Source organism: Porcisia hertigi, chromosome 13, assembly GCF_017918235.1.
Source record: "Porcisia hertigi strain C119 chromosome 13, whole genome shotgun sequence".
Classification (NCBI taxonomy): Eukaryota; Euglenozoa; class Kinetoplastea; order Trypanosomatida; family Trypanosomatidae; genus Porcisia; species Porcisia hertigi.
In genome coordinates this window covers 181,363-197,550 of record NC_090572.1, presented here as the reverse complement: position 1 = coordinate 197,550, position 16,188 = coordinate 181,363, and the positions used below count along the sequence as shown (strand labels likewise).

Genomic DNA, 16,188 nt, shown 5'->3' with positions numbered 1-16,188 from the left:
GCAAACGATAACACAACTTACGAAATAATTTTTTTTTTGGGGGGGGAGGAAGAGGGGATACCCAGAAAAGGCAACAACAACACCATCCCCATCACCACTACGGAGACATCCATTGGCTTGAGTATCTTCTCAGCACCATCGTCGCTGATGCAACTGTGCCTCCGACGACACTTCTCCCTGTTTTTTTTTGTTGTTCAACTTTCCAGAAAAGCCCTCTCCTCCTCCGTCGGCACACGGGCGTCTGCGTCGGTGGCGGCTGTCGACGCAAAAGAGGCGACGGCCCGCGTCACCAGCTCGTCCTGGCCCTTCCTCAGGCCCGTCAAGGCGCGGGTGCGGAGGGCGTGCGTGTACGCAAGAAGTAGGCGCACACGGTGAAGAAGCTGCTCCGTCTGCGCTACGGTGTCACTTAGCACGCGAAAAGACTCGGCAGCGCTGCACGGCGTCATCGCCGCGGTAGTGGTGGCGGTGTCATTCTCCTCCTCAGCCCTGAAGAGGGTCGGCAGGCCAGTGATCGATAATGAGGAGGCGGCGGAGGAAAGGGGAAGGGGAGAGGTTGCCTTCACCGACCCTGGTATTCCGTTCACACCGCCTGCCGGTGCAGCAGCGCGGTCAGTGGACGCCATGGCGAAACCGGGGAAGTGCCATTGCATGTACAACAGCAGCAGCTTGCCCTTCGAACTGAGGGACGTTGCAAGAGAAGCGAGGGAGTCTCGAGCGGTCGGAACAGTCATGGAAGCCGATCCGCGCGTGCCTGTCGAAGATTCGAGGTGCGCACTCACGCCACCCCCACCCTCATGCGCTGTGCCTAAACGGTTGTGAGCTGCGCCGCCGGCCCTGTGGGGCAGCAACGACGTAGCGCCAGCCGGGGCCGAGAGGGTGACCGAGCCCCAGAACCAAGCATGGTAAAGTCGGGCGGCGTGATGGACAGCTGTCAGATCGGCTTGGAGATTCACCAGAAACATCGCCCAGTGCGTCATGGCGACACCAACCGCTGACAGAGCCCGGGTAGCTGCTGCGTCATCACTGCTGCTAGGGGTGGTCGAGCTCTCCTTTTGCTTTCCCGCCGTGGGCGACTGCTTGTCACGCACCTTGGACGTATCACCGCCAACGCTGTGTTTCACATCACCGAGAAGTCGAGTCTCCGCGTCGGACAAAAAGGCAAAAAGCAGCCGCAGCGCTGTCAGCGACCAGTGCAGGGCGCCCGGCAGACGGTGCAGTCGGAAGTCGCTGTCAGTGAAGACTACGGCGCTGCTGGCGGCTTCCTTGCTCTGGCCCCAGCATTGTTGTTGACGCAGCCCTTCGCGAACGCGTGACGTATTAGAAAGTTCGAGGGCAGCTAATGTACTGAGGTGGCTGACCCTCGCAAGCACCATCGACTGCTCCTGCGCAGACTCGTAGTCCAGCACCTTGAGTGGACCTTGCCCCCGCACCCCAGACCCAGTGCCGCTGCCACATCCCCCAGCAGTCGTTGTACGCGGTGATATGAGAGTGTTGTGTACGCAGCCCGCGAGGAATACGTTATCTATTCCCTCTGCGTGCGTCAGCTCGCGCAGAACGGTCTGCACACACTCCGCCCAGCACACGGCTTGGAAAACGCGCGCCGTCATGAGTTGGGTCTCCAGCCCAGGCATCGTTCCAACCGTCCTCGAGGTGGTCGTGGCTGCTGCAGCGGGGCCGTTTAGAAGCAGACCAGCCTCCAAAGTATTGACCTGGTTAAGCGTGAAGTCCGTGGCGGAGCCAGTAGGTGTTGCATGCTGCTCGATGTTATGATCACTGGTGTGTTCAACGTACGGCCGCGACGCAATGCACTGCAGACGCGCCCAGAAGGATGCCACCTCCATATTGCGCTCCGTTAGGTTACGCAGCTCCAGCTCCGCCATTGAGCACACCCCTGGTAAAGAAGTGATGGGGCGGTGAAGCAGTGCACTATCATCGGCAGCGGCGGCGTTGCTCTGCCCGCCTTGCGGGTGTGCGGACTCCTCTAATGGCAAAGGCGGCTCCAGCGCCAGCACCACCGGCGGTGAGGAGGACAACGGGATCCCATTCTGCCTCAGCGGGCGTTGCGTGAGCAACAGATCCATGTTGGCGCTGGCGTCCTGCTCGTCAATGCAACCGGGTCCTCCCGGACCCAGCAACGATGGGGCCATGGCAAAGGTGCCACCCAAAGCGTCTCGGTCGCCACTTTGGCCACGTCGAGACTGAGCGAGGCGCACAATCTCGTCGATCGCCTTCACGAGAGTGTCGGTGGATCGGCGCACGTGCTTCGGGTTATGGTACTGCCCATGGCTAAGCTTTGCGAAAAGCGCTGCGGCATCCCTGCACCGCGTCGATGAAGACGGGATCTGCTGTTGCACGCGTTTCGCCTGTAGTGGCTGGCGACGCGATGGCGATGGCGATGGCGAGAAGCTCGGCGGTGACTCATCTGACGCTACTGTGGTGCTGTCCACGGACTCGGACTCAATCATCGAGGCGAGCTTCTGCTGCCCCACGGCCGCCACGTGAGCTTGGAGACGCACAAATGCGGCGGAGAGGGCCGTGTTGCGCTCGGCCAAACGCTCGGCCTGAAGCTGTAGCGCGTTCAGTTGCTGCGTATGCAGTGCCCGCTCCCGCTGCAAAGTGGTAGCGAGCTGCAGTCCCCATGAGGGTCGCGTCGAATCCTCTGTGCCTGAAGCACAAAGGGGAGCGTCGCTCCGCCGAGAGTGTTCAGCAGGCGACCTCTCTCTCCCCAGAAAATGCATATCAGGCGGGTGGTGCTCGCCACCGACCAAGCCTCGGCCAAGCTGTTCAAGCTGCTGGTCTTTCGCGCTGCTCTCCAGAGCAAGATGTTTCTTGTGCGTCGTGGATGGCATCTGCCACTCTCGAGGTGATGAAGAGCCCACTGGAAGACCTGACAGCGCAGCCCTGCTCTCGTCGCCGCCGCCAGTGACAGCCACGCCAACGCCGGCGGCGTCTCTGCTGTGCAGCGCCTGTTCCAGCTTGGCCAACGTTGCCGTGTACATCTGCTGCAGCTGCTCAATCGACGTCGCAATCGTCTTCCCCTCGGCAGTTGCGTAATCAGTATCGATGCGGTCTGTCACAGAACTCGGCAGCACGGGGAGACTTGTGAGGGAGCCTTGTTCGAAAAGCCACTGCTGTCGCCCACGTAACACTCGACTGAAGTCGGCCAGGGTGGCCTCGGCAGAGCGTTGGTGAACCAGAGACTGCCGTACTTCGTCTGTGGTCTTGACAAGATGCTTCAATGCATTCTTGATGTCCTGGGCATCTGGCACGATCGCCTCCACCAGCGAGGACCGATCCGTCTCCACCGCCAGCTTGCGGTCGGTGCGGTAGTCTGGCACCGTCTTCACCACAGCCCCTCGGTGCAGTGTGGCTCTGTCTACGGTGGCCGCGGTAGCTACGGTGTGTGTGTTGACGTTGCTCACTACCGGCGGTGTCGGCACTGTAGTTATAGCGCTGCTGCTGCCGGGCTGGTCCGGTGCCTGTGTAAGCTGCTGTGGGGATGAGGAGACGCCGACGGCCGTCGGTGACACTGTTCCCCGAGGCACCCACTCTGTTCGCTGCGGGGGGGCGCCGCCAGACGGTGCCGCGCGCTTCAGTGTCACTGTGCCGTCGTACACAAATACAGCCATCATGCAGCCTTTCTTTGGGTCATCCTGCGCCGCCACTGCGAAGCGAGTGCCGGGAAAAACGTGAAGTCCAAGGGGTAGTGGACAGGAAAACTTGCTGTACGCAAGCACGGAGGGCTGTCTGGGGTCCGCGACGTCCAACACCATTAGTCTCCCTTCCCCACTTGGCGCCTCCTGCCCAGCCATGATGGCGTTGTTGCCCTCAAATAGAATGGCACTGAAGGTGTACGGGAGCGTGCACTCCACCTCCAGGGTGCTCGCATTCATGAGGACGCTGCCGCGGGCGAGGCCCACCCAGAGAAGGCCTGAGTTGCGGTGGTACTGAATGACTGAAGCATCCGACTTCACGCGGATACGATTCTCCTGCCCTTTGGGGACACAGACATTCTCGCCGCTCGGCTCGAAAACACGCACACAGGCGTCGCCAGCCACTGCGAAGACCTTGTCACACGACTCGGCATATGTCGCATCGGTCAGAATCGCGGCGATGTTGCGCCGCTTGAGGACTACCCGCCGCTGTGGATCCCAGACGTGCACACCCTTATCTCGCCCAGCTGACCAGACCTTATTGCCTGACTCCCAGTACCAGATCTTGTTGATTGTCTGGCTGTGCGCATTGTGAATGAGCTGGTACTCCAAGCTCGACATGTTCACCACCGCCATGTGGCCGCGACTCAGGCCGCACCACAAGTAGTTGGAGAAGCTGACCCCTCCTTGCCTGTCGTGGCCCATCAGACCGCCGCTGAGCATGACGTCGTCGCCGTAGGTATTATCAGCCTCACTGTTCCCGTGACTCAACATGTCATCCTCACCGCCGACGCCTCCACTGCCGAGGCAGCGACTCAGGAGGGCGCTGCCAGTGGTACGCAGCTTCCCAGACTTGCGGAGACCAGAACCGTTGCGCGCGCTCTTCCTCCGTCTTCCCCCCTTGTGGGGCTTCAACATCGCGCTCGACACGCGGGGTGACGTCGAGGGAGACTTGAAGGTGGTCCCCTGCTCCTCAGCAATACGAACCACCGCCATGCAGCACACCTGCTCGATATCCTTCATAGACTTCAAGTGCGTCAGCTCGCGTCCACTGAGGCGCAACGCCGCCAGCGGATCGTCGCCGACAGCCGTCCACACCACCGGCTCCACTGGATCCATGACCATCGCCCGGATGCTGCCCGGCAGCGCTGCTCGGTAAACCACCCCAGGGGCAGCCTCGCTCGAGTTCATGCGCGAGTATTGCGGCAGAAGACCGGCGCCCCCACTCAGAGCCTCTGCGGTGCCGCCACTAGGGTTCGTGTTGGCACCAGTCCCGTTTCCCCGGCGCGTCGCACTCGTGCCATTGTTTGTGTGCGCATTAGAGACTACAGACAAACGCGGCAGCGGTGGCGGAGACACAAGAGACGGTGGTGGGCTGCTGCCTAGACCGCCACTAGTCACTGTGCTCACGTGCATAGAAAAGGGCGCTGTGGGTGCTTCTGCTTCTCCGCCCGGCTGCTGTGCCAACGACGGCGTCGGAAGAGGGCCATCGCGCGATCGGTCACCGATTGCACTGTCGAGTGCTGCACCTCTCCCGTTGGTGTGCGCTGCAGCACTGGTGGGCGATGTACCGGCTGTAATAGGTACAGCACACGGTGTCGGTGACCCCACCTGCGAGGTGACTGGCGTACGCGGCTTGACTGCCGTCTTCTTTACGGACGATGACGACACGACGACAGCGGAAGTAACGGCCCCTGTCGACTTCTCATCGGTGTTTGTGTTGAACAGCAGAGTAGTGCTGCCATGATCGACAAAAGTTTTGTCGTCATCCTCTGCGAGATCCTGTGCGGGGCCGATGTACATCGAGGAAGGAGCGACTTCGCCCGATGTCGCCTCCACTCTGTCTGCACTGGTCAAAGCTGTGTTGCTTTGTGGGCGACTAGCAGCGCTACCCTGCAACACAGCAGCACTCTCGGGCCGCTCACCCACCGAAGTCTGAGTGACACTCAACTTGGCACGCACCTGCTCCTCGTGTGAGGGCAAGTAGGCATAAGAGGGTCCAAGTGCCCATCCACCTCCGCTCTTGCAGTTGATGAGGCGCAGGCCTGGAACCTGCTGCGCGTCGCCGGTTGGACCAGGCGCACCAGCTAGTGGGATATTACGCGAACTGCTCCCTGCTGTCGGGGAGGCAACATCACTGTCCGAGTCTGGGATCAACTGGTTTCGTTCCACACTGCGCATTTTGTGACTGTGTGTGTGTGTGTGTGTGTGGGAGAAAGAAAAAAAGAGAGAGAGAGACGATGTGTGGGTGGGTGTTCCTTCTCTCTCTCCGCTCCCCCCCCAACCCTCTTCACCACCCTTTATATATATATACCTATTTAAGGCAAGGTGTGGTTTTGGCGCTGCGTTTCACGAACGTCACACACACACACACACAAACACACACACACACACGAAGAGGGGAAGGGCGGAAGGGGGGAAGGGGGGCGGGAGAGAAAGAAAGGAAAGAGGTGTAATTGGGGTGTTTGTGTCCTGATGAGCCCTTTCGCCTCTCTTCCCTCCCCTCCCTCTTTCTTCTCTACCCTTTTTTTTACCTTCTGCTTTTGGATGCTCACTAAAGGTCGCCCACTCACATGCGCGGAATACATGTATAAATATTAATCATACATGTATACAAATATATAATGCCTGTGTGTGCGCGCGTGTGGATGTATAGACACAAATATGTATGTGGTTATATATAGACGCGTTCCCTTTGTAACGTTACACGCACACACACACGCACACACACCAGTCTTCGCTGTCCGCTTGGCACAAGAGCACCGACGTAAGAAAAAAACTACGCAATGACGATTCGCACAAGCTAGAGCAGATACACACTTTGATGTAAATGTACAAGAAAATGCATGCACGTAGAAGAGCGTGATAAAGCGGGATCAGGTAGAGGGAGGCGTAGGGATGGGGGGAAGGAAGGATAACGGCGCACACGGGGAGAATCGCCTTGCGGCACGTCAACTCACTCCCAGGCGTGTGTGGTGTGTGTGTGTGTGTGTGCGTTTGATCTCTTTCTTTCTTGTCTCCTTCGAGAAAATGCTAGTGGGGTGTGTGTACAGGTGTGGCGATTTCTTAAACGCAAGAACGGGGGGAAAAGAGGAGATATCTGGACAGACAGACACGCAGCTGTCACAATAGTAGTGGATATATATAATGGTGCGGCGCTGACGGGTGGGGAGGGAATAGTAGTGTCAGAGGGAAAGAGGAGAATGAGTGTGAGATGATGATTGAAAGAGCGCACATGCGGAAAGGGCAAGGCTTTCCATGCCCGCGCAGCCTGCATCCCTATCCCCGCCCGTGAGTGTAACCCGGGAGGGTGAGAGACATGGAGAAAACAACGCGTATTTCTCCCACAAGCGGTGAGAGGGAGGGAGGGAAGAGGTGGTCTCTGCACCGCCTGGCAGAAGGGGAGTACAGCCAAAGAGTAAAGAAGCGGCCCACACCCACAGAAATGCACTGCATGTCGTGTGACAAACGCACATAGCGGTGAAGCATGCCCCTCTGCGTCGGCATCTGCGTGGTGTGTGTGCGTGTGTGTGTGTGTGCTCAAAGGCGAGAAAAGCGAGGGGAGGGGGGAGGAGTCCGGAAGCATGTGCTCGCCTCTGAGCTCGCGTAGCCCTTTCCCGCACCCCATCGGGTGCCATTCTTCCTCCAGCCCTCGTGTTTTTTTGTTCGCTATCGAGATTTTTTTGCTGATTTTTTTTTCTTGCGGGGGTGGGGGGTACCACACCTTGAAATGAGAGAAAAATAAATATCTCAACAGAAATTTTCTTAGAAATAAACTTAGTGATTTCGTAAAGGATCTTCACTCTTCGTCCTCACTCGCTCCCCCCCCCTCACATATCCCCCGTCTCTCTCCCATATCCCCCGTCTTTCCCCCCACATATCCCCCACGCAATGACGTGTACACCCGCGGGTAACAATTGGAGAAAACAAATGAAAGGGGGAGGGTAGAAGAAAGAGTGGTGGTGGAGGGGAAGGGGGGGGAGGGCATGAGTACAGAGGAAGAGTTGATCACCACGCACACTCACAGACACACCCCGCACAAATCTCGTCCCGGGCATTTGCGTGTGCTTCAGTGTGTCTGTGGATATGCCGTGCGTGCACCTCACGGCCACAGTTCCACTCATCTCGCTTTCGCTTACTTCTTTCGGTCGCTTTAGATGCAAAGCACTGGATCAGGCCATTACAGCTCGCGTCCCATCGAAAAAGTGGCCTCTCTCTCCTCGGGGCGTGAAGGCACAACGCATGCACACAGACACACACGCACACCGCAACCTTGCTTACTCAATAAGAAGCTAGGAAGGAGAGAGGGTCACGAGCGGAAGTAGAGGGGGGGCGAGCAGTCGCCTTAGTGCAGCTGAGACAGCAGGAAGTCCAGGGCCTTCGTGCGCTCGCCGAAGTCGCGGATCGCGACGGAAGAGCACTTGAGAGTCTTGGTCACCTCACCGGCCACATCACGGCGCACAAGGCCGACCCACTGGGCGAGCTTCTCGCGCTCCTCGACGTTGATCAGATCGATGTTGCCCTGAACGGCGAGCGCAGTGACGAGCTTCTTGTACTCCTCGTCCTCGCAGTCATCAGCCAGAATGCACATGTGCGCAGTCTTGGTGTCAAGAGCACGAGCCACTTCCGAGAGGCCACGGACAAGGCCGTTAGCCTCGAGCGCCTTCTGGATCACAATCTTGACGGCATCCTCCAGGCTGCCCGGGACGACATCGACCATCACATCCTCTACCGCAGGGACTTCAACACGGGCGGTTTCCTCAGCCATTGTGGTAGTTCTTTTTTTGAAAAAAAAGAGAAGAGAAAGTGTGGGCGAGCGTGCAGATCACGAAATCTTCACAAATCAAGATGTGTGTGTGTGTGTGTGTGTGTGTTGGGGTGGGGAGAGGAGAGGAGGGCAGAAAATATGTTCATCCAGAAGAAGAATTCAATCAAAGAATATAAGTCACGGTAAAGAAAGAGGAGGGAAACGAGTGTAAAAGTAACGTCAACTGCAGATACGAACATGAACGTTGCGTTGTGGCGTAACTTGTCAAGAAAGCGGGGGGAAAGGCAGGGCCCTGCCACGCACGCATGTGCCGTCGATAATGAGTGTCCCTGGGTATTAGTGGGGGGGGGGGGCAACGAAGGTGACCGCTGCACCCCCCAAGGAAGAGAGAGGAGGGAAAACGCGGAAAAGAAACAAGGCAGAAAGGAGGGGAGCAGAGAAGAACACGCCGCACACATACATGGCGCTTGGTGTCGGTAAACTCTGTCACCGCCACCCCCCCCTCCCTCCGCCACTTTCACTCCTACATCCCTCTCCCCCGTCCCTTGCGCTATCCATCGTTGCTGCCTGGCCTACCGCCCACCCTTTCCTTCCCCACACAGAAAAAGAGGTGGGAAAGATGAGGATCCAAAAGAGGGCCGCAGACTGTAGACCACCCACGCCTCCCCCCTCCCACCTCTTCCCCCCGCTGTCTCTCTCCATGTACGGCAGAAACATGGGCGCACACCCACACGCACTTCCCACCACCACCACCACCACTATACCCCTCCCACTTCCCATATGTATCCTCCTTCCTCTATCGTCACCGTGTATTTTTACACACAGACACAACGGAAGAGGAGAATGACGGAGAAGTGGGAGGAGTAAACAAAGAGGAGGAGGGGGAGGTGGGGAGGTGGGAGGGAGGGAAAAGACGGCGACGATTGCTGGATGTTTGCTGTTGTCGGGTGAAGTAAACAAAGAAAGGAGAACAAAAAAAAAGGAAACGGGCGTAAAAGAGAAAACCCCCGCGCCCCGGATGGGAAGAGGAGGTGCTGGAAAGAAGAGACGAGACGCCAGAAATAACGGGGAGACGTCACCACTCTCTGGCGTGGCGAGGTGGGGGAAGACACGCACACAGCGACACGCAGATAGAGAAATCAGGCAAATCAGAGCGCTATCGTACAGCAGTAAACGAGAAAAGGTGAGTAGGCGAAAAAAGCGAATGTGGGAGTACGCCCTCCAAAATCCCCCTCCGTCCAACCTCCCTCCTTCGGGACTCAGCTTTACGTCAACACCTGAGAACCTCCTCCACCGCAGCCGCTGCGGTTTATTCGCACACATGCCTCCCCCCTCCACTGCAGGGACGCAAGTGGGCAACGTGCTTTGCACACACCGTAACACACAGCCGCCGCCGCCATCTTGAGCCCCCGCCATCCTTCTTAGACGTGACGGAAGGCCTTGCGCTTGTACGACTGACCCGGGCGGCGGCCGCGCTTCGTCTCCTTGCCGCGGTTGGTCGCGTGTGGCTTCGAGTGGCTGCCGGGCACGCCAGAGGCACCGAAGTGGCGCACAGACTCGCGGCCAGACTTGCGACCACGCAGGAGATACGTGTTCTTGCCAGTCGGAGCGACCATGGCGAGCTGGTCAAAGGTCAGGCACTCACCGCCGGCGGCGACAATGCTTTGGCGCGCGTTCTTGGAGAAGCGCAGGGCGCAGACGCGCATCGCGGGGATGCGTGCCATCCGCACATCATCGAGCACGTCACCGACCACGACAGCGATCGGGGCCTTCTTGCTCTTTTCAGTGAAGACGGCCTTGCGCTTCATGACGACGGCAATGCGGCTCAGCGAGATCGGGGCGCGGTTGCTGCGGCTCTTGAGCAGGCGCTGGTACACGACCTTGTTGAAGCCAGAGCTCGTGCGCTTCGCGAGGAACTTGTACAGCTTGATCAGAAGCTTGATGTACGGGTTCGTGGAGTACGTGTGATGGCGAATCACACGACTCTTCTTGGAGATGCCAGTCAGATCAACGCCCATTGTTTCTCTTTCACTTTTGAGGAGGAGTGGTACGTGGATGTGTGTGTGTGTGGGGGGCAAAGGAAAGGAAAAGGAGAGGAGTGAGGAAGGGAGAGAAGGAGGAATTGATGAAGCTAGTAAGAGGTGGCGGGGGGGCGTACAAGAGACGGGCTGTGTCAGGCCCTCAATGCTCTCGCGTACACATAAAAACGCCCCATACTGCAACACATCAAATCATGTAACATGTCGTTGTGGATCACATGAACAACTTTGTGCGTGTGTTTGAATAGGTGTGGTGACACAGCAAACACGCAGGCACACTCCCCCAGAGCCGCGGCGATCCTTCCCCCCTCCCCTCCCCGCCGCGCCCCTCCCTCCTCCTCCTCAGCACACGGTTCCTCGTTTACACGGGCACACCGTAATTACCTTTAACAGGCGTTGTATGTTTGCGTCTATACTTCAGCTTACGTCTATTAACTTTGAAGTGAAGCATGACATCAGTATCAACTAGTGGTGAGTGTAAACGCCATTTCTATGTCCACCTCACCCCACATCACCCCGACCCTTCCACACACACACACACACAGAGCCCCTCCCCCTGCTCCGCCCGCCTGACTGTCTCTGGCCTTTCAGTCCGTGTGCACTTCCATGTGCGTATATATATATATAAGTACATGCGAAGTCGTCGGCGAGGGGGGAGGGAGGGACGGGAGAGCAGGGAAATCCTGCCACGACATCTCGCAACTTCGCCCGCTCTTCGCTATGGAATGACATTCACCTCACCCCCATCCATCCCCTGCACGCGCACACAGGCAAGTATACACACTGTGCGTGGGCTACAAATCAAAGGCCTTGGGATAAAAGATCGGAGAACACATCAAAAGAAGAGCACCATGACCACATGAGATGAAGCAGGAGGGGGGAGAGGAGGGGGGGTGCACGAGGAGGAGCGGTGGCATATCCTAACCACACAGACGAGCACATACGCATACACAAACCTATACAAGCTTGGAAAATGACGTTTACAACCCCCTCCCCCCCCCTTCCCCGCCCCCTCTCCATCGTCCCATTGCCCTCATCCCACCCCACCCCACCCCCGGGTTCACTCTGAGCCAAACTGTCTATTCTTGGTGGTCATCGTCTTCGGCAAATGCTCTTTGATTAGTCGCCATGTCCGCATACGGCTGCCCCACTGACGCATACGCACGAACCCACGAGAGGGTCTCAATGTAGCCACTCTGCATCTTCCCAATGTCAGAGGATTGCCGACGGCGGCGCTTGAGAGACGGAATGGCTTTCGATGCCGCTGTGTCGGCAGCGTGCTGCGCCTCAGCCCGGATGCTCTCCTCGAGTGGCTTAGCTTCCTCGCTCACCGGCACCGCTGTATGCTGCTGCTCCGCTGAGCCACTTGCAGGACTGGCCGACGTCGCATCCGTGCTTTCTCCAGCCGCCTTCTCTCTTACCCAACACGAAGGTGCGGCAGCGCCCATGTTGGGCACCTGATGCCCTTGCGAAGACGGATGCCGGCCCACTGCCGTGTGAGCAAGCGACATCACAAACTTACCCACCGAGGCGTTGGCGCTGGGACCACTGGCAACCACCCAGTAGCCATTGCCCAGCTCACCCTTGAGCTGATCGAAGCCCCACCCTGCAAAACCACACAAGACGACAATGTCCTCCTCCGCGGAAACCTCCCTTGCATCCAACTTCGCCAGGAGGACGTCAAGGTCGCCGTCCAGCCACAAGTTGGACCCGAGCGGCAGTGCGTGCGGGACGCCAGGCACTCGATGGAGAAGGAAGATGCTCTCGTCGAAGGTGCTGCCTGACATGACCGGGCCACCGATCATCAAGGTATGTTGTGCCAAGTGTCGGCGGAAGATGGGGTGCACGCGGCCCAGTCGAATTGTCGACTCGATAGACATCTCCAGCCCTTCCTCATTGCGAAGCGGCTTGTTGAGCACAAGCGCCGCGGACTCGTGCGCAACGTGGCGCACCATCAGCAGCACGGTGCGTCGGAAGAAGCCGCGGGCAGTGGGGTGTGAGAGCAGCAGCTGCACCTCTTTGGGTTCTTCAGCCATCTCTGCCTTACCGGGGAGGATGTCGCTAAGCCCCGCATCGAATAGTTTCTTGCTCTCCTCGGGAGGGCTAGTCGGTTTGGCCTTGCCACCCTCCTCCTCAGTCACGCTGTCTACCTTGTCCTCACCCGTGAAGCTAGCCTCACCCTCCACATCCTCAACGACGGCGAATACGCTTTCCGGAGACCTGTGTGCCTTCGGAAACGGGGCCACCGCTGAGGCCGTGACCGCCGCCGTCGTCGCCGGCGCGGCGTTGTCTTCGCGCGACGGGGAGGATTTTTTCGCTCGGCGCGCATGACGGTCTAGCGATACTCGCTGATCTGTACCAAGTCCTTGAATAAGAGAGTTGTGGAGCGGCATCACCTCCAGTGCTCGCTGCAACTGTGGCAGATCAGTAGCCTCCGCGGCCGATGCAGCGCTCAGCGTCACCCGCTTACCCTTTCCCGCGCTATCCAGGTCGCAAACGTACTGTAGCTCTTTTACCGCTGCGAAGGCGTTAGCGAGATTGTTCATGGAGAAAGGCGTGGACTCATATATCTGCCGGAGAGCTACGGTCAGAGCACTGTAGGGCAGCACACACAGCGGCACAGTGGAGCCACGTGCGCCGCCCAGTGATTCGGATGAAGAACTAGGCGCGTTGTGGACCTCACCACCACCGGCACTCTCTTCGACCGAGGCGGAGGACTTTGCATCTTTGCCGCTGGTGACCGAATGGGTATGCCCCTCCGCCGCTGTGAACATGGATGCACACTGCAACTTGTACCCCTCCACAGCCTTTGTAGCCTCCTGCGGCAGCGGCGGGATGTATTGGGGACTACCGTTGTTGAGCCGCCGAATCAAAGCATCTAAGAAGGTGCGTGGCTCGGCCCACTTCATCTCGCTAATGTCGAAGGATTGCCACTCCATCATGCGATGGTCGTACACCTGCAACGGGCAGCACATAAGCTGTGTTCGCATCGCCACGCTGGAGTCCACACGGTGGCACATTTTGTGCAGCTTGCGGTACGTAGTAAGAACAACCTTCTCCATGACGTAGGGTATCTCTCTCTCTGTCTGTCTGTCTGTCTGTCTGTGAGTGTGACTATTTATGTGAATATGTGGTTGGTGGAGCTGCGAGGAAGCAATGGACCTCTTAGAGCCTCCCCCTCCTCCTCTCGCGTGCCAGGTGTGCGTCTACACGGCCACGCACTCTAGGATGTCGCTAAAAAATGAAATGGAAACGTAAACCAAAAAAAAAGGAAGGAGGAGGAGCGGGGGGGTTGCCAGCAGTGATATCTCACGTCCCAAAACCAGATTTCATGGAGGGGAGGAGAGGGGGGAGGGAAAAAAAAACCTAACCATCACAGGAGACATTCACAGAGCCATACCACATACGGAAAACCACACACAGAGAGAAAGAGAGACATACACGGGCATGTGCACGCATGTACGCACAACAAGAAAGAGGGGGAAAAGGAAAAGGAGTAAGAGAAAGAGGAGGGGATATGAGCAATGGGCATGAGTTGCATCAGCACACCACACACACACACACGCACAATACTACCATGACAAGCATTGGCGCTACCAGCAGGATCAGCACCTTTCAAACGTCGCTCGGAACGACTAAAAAAAAACGGTAGGCTGGGTACCAAAGCCATCACACGCGACTTCACACCTTCTCTCTTTTTTATGGTAAGTAGAATAGGGGGAATGAAGGCGTCACCCAGACCAGTTGCAAAACCACTCCTCCTCCTCCTCCCCTTCCCCTCCTCCCCCTCCCCCCCTCCCTCAAACAACACTTGGAGAATGAAAAGAAGGGGGGGGGGGGCGAAGCAGCAACTACTGTGTGACCCAGCAGTCTAGATAGCTATCCAAGTGTATCTCTGTGTGAGTGCGTGAGTGTGTGAGTGTGGGTGGGTGGGTGAGGAAGAGGGGGGGAGGGTATACGCCAGAATGGAGCAGCCCTGAACTTGGATAAAGGACACCCAAAGGAGAGTGAAGATCACGAAAGCATTACACCTCTACAACGGAAAGGTGCACAATCCATGTTGACCGAGAACGAGGAGAAACCTCACAGCTACGCTAATATCCAAAAAAAAGCGAGCGGACAACCGAAACAACAACAACAGCACGCAGTGCAGCAGTTATTCCTCCAGCACAGCTTCTCCACCGGGCGGCCGATGATCTACTCCATCAACTCTGCGGCGGGTGATTCCTCGATTGAATTTGCGTCCAGCTTGCGACGTCGCCTCACGACAGTGTTCATTGGGTTGCCTTGCCGCTCCTCTCGCATCCTCGCTGCGTTGTCGATGTAGCGCTGCTCGTTCCACACATCCTCAAGAACACCCCACAGGCGCCATGTCGCGGCAGCCCCCATGGGTACAACCGGTAGAACAAGCCGCTTTTGGTAAATGCCGAGGTAGAGCGCGACCGCCGTGAAAATCGAGCTGACACCCGTCAGCCCGTACACTCCGGCCTGGTAGAAAAAAGCACTCCAGGACGCACTGCTGTGCTCCTTCAGCAGACGCGAGGTGCTTGCCCGAACCAGCGCCGGTGACGTTGCGTCATTACTGGAGACCACGGGAATCATCTGCACGTCCTCCCCAGTGTCTTTGATGCGACAGCGCAGGTCACGATAGTGCTTCTGCCGATAGAAGTCCGTTAGCACGCTGCACTTAGCAGCCCTGTAAATCTCCTCATACGAAATGCTCCGTCCAGTTGGTCTGTTATTGAGAACCGGAGCTGGACTAGCACTTGTATTGGCGATCGCTGGGACCTGCATTCTGGGCGTGGGGATAGAGGGGGGGAGGGGGGGAGGGGGGGATCTCGGAGAGGAGAGTGTAGGTCGGACACCCCTTGTTAAACTCGTAGTATACCTCTCACGGCCCAGGAGTGAAGAAGAGTCTGTAGAAAGAAGAACGCAGGGAGAAGAGGACCTTTGGGGGGAGGCGCTGTGCACGCGCGCAAGGAGTACTTGAAGCACCAGCACTTGCGTCCAGAAGCTTACTCAGACACACGCCGCTGAGGGTGCACCTTACCTTCACTCACCCCCCCTGCACGTTGGTGTTTCTCGTAGTGGACGACGATCCAACACACGCAAAAATGCAAAGAGAAGGAAAGAGCTGAAAGTACGGAAATCAGCTCCCCCGTGTGTGTGTGTGTGTGTTTTTACTTTGTGCTCTCCCCCTGTCAACCACCACCACCACCACCCCCTTTTTTTTGACTCGCTAGCGTCAAACAGTGACGAGCCTTACAACCGAAAAGGTTTGTGCGTGTGTGTGTGTGTGTGCGTGTGTGTGTGTGTGTGTGTGTGTGAAGGGAGGGAAGAAACGAGACCCAGTAGCAAGAGGGATCATAGCGAGATTGCTAGGAGAGGTCATCTCCGCACACAAGTCCATGCGCTTTGGACGACGAAGCGGGAGAGAGGGAGGGGAGGGGAGAGAGCGCACGGACCAGGGAAAGTGAGACGAAAAGAAACAAGATCTCTACGTGTTTCGTGGAATACCCGCAGCTTCTGCTTCCATGGAGAGGTGTACAGATTGCTCTGGGACATCGCAGTCACCCTCAGTCTCCTCGATTCATTTTTGTGTGGGCGCCAAAAATAATATATATATATATATATATATGTATAGATGTATATTCGTCCCTCTTCCGGAGAGGGGGGAAGAAGAACGAGATGAACAGATAAAAGAGAGCAGATGCAGTAGACCCGCCCA

General features: G+C 57.5%; 5 protein-coding genes across 5 annotated transcripts; all 5 read right to left on the bottom strand.

Moving 5' to 3' along the window:
- Positions 1 to 194: 194 nt before the first annotated feature.
- On the bottom strand, positions 195 to 5,834 carry JKF63_06249 (uncharacterized protein; the record flags this gene model as incomplete). Its single annotated transcript, XM_067902199.1, has 1 exon — positions 195 to 5,834. One exon carries the CDS (start codon positions 5,832 to 5,834, stop codon positions 195 to 197), a length of 5,640 nt encoding a protein of 1,879 aa, XP_067758696.1.
- Positions 5,835 to 7,998: 2,164 nt separating this feature from the next.
- JKF63_06248 (uncharacterized protein) lies at positions 7,999 to 8,421 on the bottom strand (the record flags this gene model as incomplete). Its single annotated transcript, XM_067902198.1, has 1 exon — positions 7,999 to 8,421. One exon carries the CDS (start codon positions 8,419 to 8,421, stop codon positions 7,999 to 8,001), a length of 423 nt encoding a protein of 140 aa, XP_067758695.1.
- A 1,421-nt stretch (positions 8,422 to 9,842) lies between these two features.
- On the bottom strand, positions 9,843 to 10,439 carry JKF63_06247 (uncharacterized protein; the record flags this gene model as incomplete). The annotated part of the gene is made up of 1 exon (XM_067902197.1): positions 9,843 to 10,439. One exon carries the CDS (start codon positions 10,437 to 10,439, stop codon positions 9,843 to 9,845), a length of 597 nt encoding a protein of 198 aa, XP_067758694.1.
- A 1,100-nt stretch (positions 10,440 to 11,539) lies between these two features.
- JKF63_06246 (uncharacterized protein) lies at positions 11,540 to 13,522 on the bottom strand (the record flags this gene model as incomplete). The annotated part of the gene is made up of 1 exon (XM_067902196.1): positions 11,540 to 13,522. One exon carries the CDS (start codon positions 13,520 to 13,522, stop codon positions 11,540 to 11,542), a length of 1,983 nt encoding a protein of 660 aa, XP_067758693.1.
- Positions 13,523 to 14,657: 1,135 nt separating this feature from the next.
- JKF63_06245 (uncharacterized protein) lies at positions 14,658 to 15,254 on the bottom strand (the record flags this gene model as incomplete). The annotated part of the gene is made up of 1 exon (XM_067902195.1): positions 14,658 to 15,254. One exon carries the CDS (start codon positions 15,252 to 15,254, stop codon positions 14,658 to 14,660), a length of 597 nt encoding a protein of 198 aa, XP_067758692.1.
- Positions 15,255 to 16,188: the final 934 nt, after the last annotated feature.